At 38.3% G+C, this 9,300-nt stretch overlaps 1 protein-coding gene across 1 annotated transcript; it reads right to left on the bottom strand.

Annotated features, from left to right (window-relative positions):
* Nucleotides 1–1,201: 1,201 nt before the first annotated feature.
* LOC124879074 (gastrula zinc finger protein XlCGF57.1-like) lies at nucleotides 1,202–8,476 on the bottom strand. Its single transcript, XM_047383380.1, has 2 exons — nucleotides 8,191–8,476; nucleotides 1,202–5,024 (listed from the first exon to the last, which is right to left on the bottom strand). The coding sequence occupies exons 1-2, from the start codon at nucleotides 8,252–8,254 to the stop codon at nucleotides 3,574–3,576; spliced, it is 1,515 nt and encodes a 504-aa protein (XP_047239336.1). The 5' UTR covers nucleotides 8,255–8,476; the 3' UTR covers nucleotides 1,202–3,573.
* Nucleotides 8,477–9,300: the final 824 nt, after the last annotated feature.

Below are 9,300 nucleotides of genomic sequence, written 5' to 3'. Positions count from 1 at the left end.
TCAGTGATGGTCTGGGGTGCCGTGTCAGCTACTGGTGTTGGTCCACTGTGTTTTATCAAGGGCAGGGTCAATGCAGCTAGCTATCAGGAGATTTTGGAGCACTTCATGCTTCCATCTGCTGAAAAGCTTTATGGAGATGAAGATTTCATTTTTCAGCACGACCTGGCACCTGCTCACAGTGCCAAAACCACTGGTAAATGGTTTACTGACCATGGTATCACTGGGCTCAATTGGCCTGCCAACTCTCCTGACCTGAACCCCATAGAGAATCTGTGGGATATTGTGAAGAGAACGTTGAGAGACTCAAGACCCAACACTCTGGATGAGCTAAAGGCCGCTATCGAAGCATCCTGGGCCTCCATAAGACCTCAGCAGTGCCACAGGCTGATTGCCTCCATGCCACGCCGCATTGAAGCAGTCATTTATGCCAAAGGATTCCCGACCAAGTATTGAGTGCATAACTGTACATGATTATTTGAAGGTTGATGTTTTTTGTATTAAAAACACTTTTCTTTTATTGGTCGGATGAAATATGCTAATTTTGTGAGATAGGAATTTTGGGTTTTCATGAGCTGTATGCCAAAATCATCCATATTAAGACAATAAAAGACCTGAAATATTTCAGTTAGTGTGCAATGAATCTAAAATATATGAATGTTACATTTTCATCATTACATTATGGAAAATAATGAACTTTATCACAATATGCTAATATTTTGAGAAGGACCTGTACTTCCCACTCAGGCGGTTCCACATCAAGCTTCAACTTTTACCAGAGGCCTACGAGCTCCAGGGTTCTTCGCAGAATCTTCTGGACAGAGATCTCAGAGGTTGTTCCTGGAATCTGTTCTAGCCACTTTTCTTCATCCTATCTTCTTGACACCATTTATTGTATTATTGGGGAACAATTCCTGTTTCCAGTCCCAGTGACTGGGGACAGGATATATTTGGTCTAAAAGTGGATGAGATGTAGACCTCCAATTAAGGGTTATACGTTTATGACAGGGGTACTGGTAAACATGACTGAGCCAAGATTGAAATCATGAACATGAGAAACCAGGCAGAACAATCAAACCCAGGACCTCTTAAATACAAGCAGTTCAGTCTGATGAGAACCAGAACCAGATAAGATCCATTGTAAATGTGGTTTGAGTGATCAACAAAAGCTGAAAACTGCAATATAACTTAATCAACAACCTCATTTGTATTAACATAATCCCAGTTTATTTTAACAAAGCTGTGAAAGGAAACATGTTTTACTTGGGAGGTGCTGCAACCACTGGATAATACAGCAAAATGTATGTAATACATTAGAATATATAGTAGAGCAGCCACACTATGGCTCATAGGACAGCACACCTTAGGGTCATTAAAACTGCACAGAAGGATGTGGGCTGCCCTTTCCACACACCGGAGGAGCTGCACAGTTCCTGGTGCCTCTAGAAGACAAAAACACCCCATAAAGGACATTTCTCACACTGGACACCCGCTGTTTGAACAGCTCCGTCAGGGAGAGGTCACAATGTCATAAACACAAATAGACTAAAGAACAGTTTTTATCCCACTGCAGTCATCAGTACACAGTCAGTGCTTGTGAGATTACGTTTTTCTTTAGCTTTGTATTGCACTGATAAATGAAAACTTCATTTTGTTGTACACATTACAGTGACAATAAAGATGATTCCGATTCGAAACTGAATATTGAAAAAATATAAATCTATCGAATGACAACTATGTACATTTAAATATGTTGGAAATGATGTATAAAATCAGTAATGTTCTGCAGTTCTGTGTGACTGGTTTAGAATCATACAAACGGTCAGAAGTGCAAATAAACCGTTTAGTTACGTAGGTACGCAACAGCAGCAGATACAGTATATCGTCATTTAAGATTAAAGCCACTTAAAGACTTAAAGGAAAACTGACTGCAGGTTGTAAAGATCTTTAAATATTGTTTGGGTAACATTGTCATAATATCACCAAAATATGGTCAAAACAGCTCTTTGGACAGTCTGAAAATATAAGATTTAATATCATATGTCATTTACTAAAGGGGAAGAAAAAAATGTCATACAATACAACCCAAAGAAACTATTCGTATTTTTCAGTGATGGATCAAAACCAAAACTAGATGCAAATCTTTGAAAAAGCACAAAAGAAAGCATTTAAATAAAATTGACACAAAATGTATAAAAGCTTTTTCTAAACATCAGCACATTTCGCTATTTGAAAGGAACTTTTAAAGAAAATGTTAAAATATTTTTTCTTACATTTCTTCATTTGCAGAAAACAAAATTAAAAAGTCATAAAATGAAGTAAAACTCACTTCTCAGTGTGTGCAAAAAACCAAAAATCTATTTTGTGTTTACTTGTTTCAATTGTTGGGTTTATTAATAAAATAGATGGAAATCAATGAAAACAGCTTCATTAGGGAAAAAACATTTGCATAGGATAGATCTCTGAAGAACAGTAGAAACATGAAGATCATCTCTGCATGAAAATGAGGCATTCTTCAAATTCACACCTGAAAAATCTACATAAACCATGAAGGCAAAGTTTTGTGTCATTTATTTATGTAAATAGCATTTTCTAACAAACTGATGATTTAGTAAGAATTAGTTCCTTTCAGATCGTAGCTCAGCAATAGACAACCACTGTATAGAGTCCCTTTGTCTTTTAAATCATACAAGTCAATCTGTGCTAAACTCAGCACACCTGATGACTGCAGACAGAAAGGGGCGTGGTTTACCAGCTGCAGCATTCACCCAAGTAATATGTGAGACACAAAAAACCCTCAAAGGCCTGAATCCATGTAATGATCCTCATACTTGCACAATGATCACCTGCACTGTTGTATTGCTCTTGCATCTTATACTGCTCTATATTTACCCTCACTCACTTAAAACTGTGCACATATATTTATATTATATTGTAGATTTGTTTATACTGTTTAATTTGTACTGTATTGCACCGACTACGCCAAAACAAATTCCTTGTGTGTCCAAAAACGTACTTGGCAATAAAGCTTTTCTGATTCTGATGATGGCTTTTCAAATCCACAGTGCTTTAAATTCCAGGACAGTTGATGTGTACCATCCTCAACGTGTTAAAATCTGCATCAGATTCTGCAGAGCAACATCTCGGATCAGACGGACTCTGGAAGATCATGTGGTGCTCTCACTGCTATGCTGCAGCCTCTGGAATGACTTCAACTCATTCTGTCAGGACTTTTTGGTTGATTGCGGAACGTAAAGAACATGTTTAGATCATGACATGAAAGAATGAGCTGAAGGGTGCTAATGTGATTTTGAGATAAATCGCATTGACAGTTTTTAATCTTTGCTCTCAAGACAAATGTTTCTCACTGGTGTTTTAGGACTTCAGTTTAATTGGGAAGAGCAGATTCCAGCTTGTTTATAAAGTTCTCAAATACCTGAATATCTGAGAATATTACAAACATGATTCTAACTTGAGGTCTATGAAGTTATATCAAACTCCTGCTTTGTTTTAACCTTGTTGATTAAAGGAACTTTTATCAAAACCACTTCTGTAGTTTATACCAGAGAAAGGCTTCTAGCTTGTATGAGCTTTCATGTGTTTATTCAAACTACATTTAATGCTGAAAGATTTTTTACACACACTACATTTAAACGGCTTCTCGCCAGTGTGACTTCTCGTGTGTTCAGTTAAATGAATCTTTTGGCGGAAACTTTTTCCACACGTCGTACATGAGAAAGGCTTCTCACCCGTGTGAACTCTTAGGTGGTTGTTCAAAAGAGTTTTTGTAGTGAAACCTTTTCCACAGATTAAACATGGAAAAGGCTTTTCACTTGTGTGTATTCTCATGTGATCATTTAAATTATTCTTTAGACGGAAACCTTTTCCACAGGTCATGCATAAGAAAGGCTTTTCACCTGCATGACTTCCCAGGTGATCTGTTAAATTACCTTTGAGACTGAAACTTTTTCCACAGGTCATACATGAGAAAGGCTCTTCACCTGTATGAATTCTCATGTGAAGGGTAAGCTGCTGCTCCTCATTGAAACTTTTTCCACAGGTCATACACAGAAAAGGCCTCTTATCTGCATGGATTCTCATGTGTCTATTTAAGCTTCTTTTGAGACTAAAGCTTTTTCTGCAGGTACCACATGGAAAAGGCTTCTCTCCTGTGTGAGTCCTCAAGTGATAATTTAGATGAGGTTTTTGAACAAAAGCTTTGCCACAAATCTTACAGGAGAAAGGCCTCTCACCTGTGTGAGTTCTCTTGTGTTTATTCAAAAGACTTTTTATAGTGAAACCTTTTCCACATGTTAGACACAGAAATGGCCTCTCGCCTGTGTGAGTTCTCATGTGACAAGTTAAAAAATGTTTTTGACTGTAACTATTTCCACAGGTCCGACATGAGAAAGGCTTCTCACCCGAGTGAATTCTCATGTGTAGTTTTAAATGACATCTTTGACTGAAACTTTTTCCACAGGTCAGACATGAGAAAGGCTTCTCACCTGTGTGAATTTTCATGTGCATATTCATGTTACTATTTGTAGAAAAACATTTATCACAAATTCTACAAAAATATAGATTTTTATCAGTGTGTGTTTTCTTGTGACCTTTTCGTTTCGAATTGTCAACATGTCTGTTTTTCTGATTTTGTTTCAGCTCTTCATCTCTCTTTGATTCTTTCTGATCCTGGCGGTCAGCTTCAGTAGCATCCTTAATGAAATATATGTTGCTGCTTGGTTTGTGTTCATCTCTAAGAGAAGTCACCAAGAAGGTCTCAGTCTCCTGCTTCAGTAGAAGCTGCTCTTCATCCTGACTGATGCAAAACTCTTTCTCTTCCTCCTTTATCTGTTGATATTCAAGTTTATCCAGCTCCTCTTTTATCTGTTGATGTTCTAGCTCCTCCTGCTCTTCTGTTGTCTTCAGAGGTTCTGGTTGCCCTTGGTCCAAACCGAATTTCCTCTCCTGGCTACAGAACGCTAGATCAACAAGAGTCTCCCCCTTCTTAACATAATGATGTAACAAGTCTGGACATGGAAAGAGAAAGAGATCATTGCAAGTAAGCAAAAGCAAACGTTAATAATCTGATTTATAGAAACATGCTTTAAAAACACTGGTCCAAAAAATTACAAACTAAATATACATACAGTGGACTAATGAAGGGTCCACATCCCTGTTGGATAAATCATTCAAAACTATAGTTCAATTTTCAGGCAAAATAATTAGTAGCCAACCCAAATCATAACTCTACATGATTAGAATATACATGTGTCCTAACATTAACAGTGATAATTACTCCACCAGATCTACTCAGAGTAATCTATTGAATTTCAGTTTAGCTGTAGGATAAAGTTACAGCTACATAATAACAGGAAAAAATTCAGTCTTTAAATCTCCATCAGGTCAACATGGTATGGCGGATCGATTTTACTTTTTCATTTAGAGGGCCTAAATGTTTTACAGCTACTGTACCCTCACAATGTTTTATTTGAAAAAGTTTGTCATTTACAATGCGGACTCACAATAACATATAGCCATGTGCTGGTAAATTAATGCCCTTATTTGAATTGTAGAACAAACAAATTCGCAAAACCCTTCTGAACTTTAGAGAGCTCCTTTGAGTCTAAAGTGTCAATGTTTAAAGCATTCAGCAAACTCTTAGCTTGGAATGATGCTTTGGCCACATTTCTTACAATAAACGGCTGTCTTGTTATATCTGAGCCAATTGGAGTTTTTCTGAAAGAAAACCCCCTTTTTGGAAACAGTTGTCATCAGCTCTGTGGGAGATGCAAACTTTTCCTGTAGGTATCGATATTTCTGTGTTGTGGGTGATGCGATATGTAACTAAATGCTCTGACCACAAGTAGCAAACACGTAAGATTTGATTCACCTCATAACAATGGAAAACACGAACCAAATTAATCAGATCCCCCTTTTTTGAGCCAACAAAATTGGATTTAATTCAATGGATTAAAATTAGGCAACAAAATGATTAGAAGGATTACATCATTAGAAAAAACCTTTTTTCATAGAAAGAAAATGCATTTTAATTTCTGGATGAGAGAAAAATAAATGGTCTATATATTAGAGGGGGGTCTATAAAACTGCTTTTAAATAGGAAACTGTTTAGCAGTGGTAAGAATAATTTAGAAAATTAGGCAAAAATATTCAATTGAGGATAATATATATACATGTCCTTCTCAAAATATTGGCATATTGTGATAAAATTCATTATTTTCCATAATGTCATGATGAAAATTTAACATTCATATATTTTAGATTCATTGCACACTAACTGAAATATTTCAGGTCTTTTATTGTCTTAATACGGATGATTTTGGCATACAGCTCATGAAAACCCAAAATTCCTATCTCACAAAATTAGCATATCATTAAAAGGGTCTCTAAACGAGCTATGAACCTAATCATCTGAATCAACGAGTTAACTCTAAACACCTGCAAAAGATTCCTGAGGCCTTTAAAACTCCCAGCCTGGTTCATCACTCAAAACCCCAATCATGGGTAAGACTGCCGACCTGACTGCTGTCCAGAAGGCCACTATTGACACCCTCAAGCAAGAGGGTAAGACACAGAAAGACATTTCTGAACGAATAGGCTGTTCCCAGAGTGCTGTATCAAGGCACCTCAGTGGGAAGTCTGTGGGAAGGAAAAAGTGTGGCAGAAAACGCTGCACAACGAGAAGAGGTGACCGGACCCTGAGGAAGATTGTGGAGAAGGGCCGATTCCAGACCTTGGGGGACCTGCGGAAGCAGTGGACTGAGTCTGGAGTAGAAACATCCAGAGCCACCGTGCACAGGTGTGTGCAGGAAATGGGCTACAGGTGCCGCATTCCCCAGACCTGGGCTACAGAGAAGCAGCACTGGACTGTTGCTCAGTGGTCCAAAGTACTTTTTTCGGATGAAAGCAAATTCTGCATGTCATTCGGAAATCAAGGTGCCAGAGTCTGGAGGAAGACTGGGGAGAAGGAAATGCCAAAATGCCAGAAGTCCAGTGTCAAGTACCCACAGTCAGTGATGGTCTGGGGTGCCGTGTCAGCTGCTGGTGTTGGTCCACTGTGTTTTATCAAGGGCAGGGTCAATGCAGCTAGCTATCAGGAGATTTTGGAGCACTTCATGCTTCCATCTGCTGAAAAGCTTTATGAAGATGAAGATTTCATTTTTCAGCACGACCTGGCACCTGCTCACAGTGCCAAAACCACTGGTAAATGGTTTACTGACCATGGTATCACTGTGCTCAATTGGCCTGCCAACTCTCCTGACCTGAACCCCATAGAGAATCTGTGGGATATTGTGAAGAGAACGTTGAGAGACTCAAGACCCAACACTCTGGATGAGCAAAAGGCCGCTATCGAAGCATCCTGGGCCTCCATAAGACCTCAGCAGTGCCACAGGCTGATTGCCTCCATGCCACGCCGCATTGAAGCAGTCATTTATGCCAAAGGATTCCTGACCAAGTATTGAGTGCATAACTGTACATGATTATTTGAAGGTTGATGTTTTTTGTATTAAAAACACTTTTCTTTTATTGGTCGGATGAAATATGCTAATTTTGTGAGATAGGAATTTTGGGTTTTCATGAGCTGTATGCCAAAATCATCCGTATTAAGACAATAAAAGACCTGAAATATTTCAGTTAGTGTGCAATGAATCTAAAATATATGAATGTTAAATTTTCATCATGACATTATGGAAAATAATGAACTTTATCACAATATGCTAATATTTTGAGAAGGACCTGTGTATATATATATATATATATATATATATATATATACAGTACAGATCAAAAGTTTGGACACACCTTCTCATTCAAAGAGTTTTCTTTATTTTCATGACTATGAATATTGTATCTTCACACTGAATGCATCAAAACTATGAATTAAAACATGTGGAATTAAATACTGAACAAAAAAGTGTGAAACAACTGAAAATATGTCTTATATTCTAGGTTCTTCAAAGTATCCACCTTTTACTTTGATTATTGCTCCACACATTCTTGGTATTCTGTTGATGAGCTTCAAGAGGTAAAATACGAAATAGTTTAAGGAGGAAACTGCTGGCAACAAATTTACTTACCCGATCTCACGAACATATTTTCAAGCTGAATAATTTGAACATAATCAAAGATATGTCGTTAAATTGTCCAATCAGTAAACCGTTGGTGTTTTCATACCTATTCGGTGTAAAATAATCTGGGGTGTCCGGGTAAAATCCTGCTGTCTGAGCCGATCATCCATCTCCTCCTCGGACTTGATTTCGTTAAACTCTGTGAATGTTTCTTCAGTCGGAGATAACTGCTCGTTTAGAAAACTCTATCTGAGGCTCAACTAAAGACATCTTTATCGCAAATAATAAAAGATTTAGCCTATAGCGAATTATTTTCTCCAAATTAATACCTAGCCCATGTAAGGCTATTAGCGACCAGGCTCTTCTTCTTCTGTTGGGTATTTTATGACAGTTGGCAAGTAACGAAATACCGCCTTACCGCCACCTACTGGTATGGAAGGCGGAACATGAGCTGTTATTCGTGCTAATGGACTCGAATCTGAAGAAGTGATTGATTGTAATGGTCTGGTCTCTATAATCCATTGGAGTAATAACAGAATTGCCACCATATCTCTTGTGTATACTGAAAGGTTGTTAATGAGCCTTTTCCTTACTCTAATATTGAATTCTGGAACAACCCAATCTGGTGCAGTTGGCAGCACTGTTGCCTTGCAGCAAGAAGGTCCTGGGTTGAAATCCCAGCCTGGGGTCTTTCTGCATGGAGTTTGCATGTTCTTCCAGTGGAGGCTTGGGTTCAACTTAAGGTACCTCCAGCTTCCTGGAGAGTGAGAATGGAGACAATGGATGGATACATTTTCAATTCAAGTCAGTCAGTCAGTCATTTTCTACCGCTTATTCCATAGTGGGTCGCGGGGGAGCTGGTGCCTATCTCCAGCAGTTTTATTTATATAGCGCCAATTCACAACCAGGAGTCCTTTCTATGGGAAGGAAAAGTAAATGTTAATGGATGTAGCTCCTTTAGTCGTTTCATCTAGAAAGAAAGAACAGATGAACTCTGAGCCAGTTTTCAAGTTTAGAGTATGAGAGAGAGAACATAGAGTTAATCAGCATAGAAGCTCAGTCAGTAGCCATGTCTAGAAGAGAGAAAGGGTTAAACACTAAAAGACAGGGCCATGTGGATCATCTGTAGAAGGTGAGCATTAAGTTGTTACCAGCAGAAGCTCGGATAATTCCCCTCTCCAGAAAGGTGTCACAGGTAGACACAGAGTCAGGCCAG

This window comes from Girardinichthys multiradiatus, chromosome 13, assembly GCF_021462225.1.
Source record: "Girardinichthys multiradiatus isolate DD_20200921_A chromosome 13, DD_fGirMul_XY1, whole genome shotgun sequence".
NCBI classification, from domain to species: Eukaryota; Metazoa; Chordata; class Actinopteri; order Cyprinodontiformes; family Goodeidae; genus Girardinichthys; species Girardinichthys multiradiatus.
Note: the sequence above shows the minus strand (reverse complement) of the source record. Positions and strands in the feature narration are given on the sequence as shown.

Excerpts from the sequence above, each read along its gene's own strand:
- LOC124879074 (XM_047383380.1), bottom strand. The coding sequence starts at position 8,254 with ATGGATGATCGGCTCAGACAGCAGGATTTTACCCGGACACCCCAGATT. Across the intron at positions 5,025-8,190 it reads GATTATTTTACACCGAATAG|ACTTGTTACATCATTATGTT; the intron begins GTATGAAAACAC and ends TTCCATGTCCAG.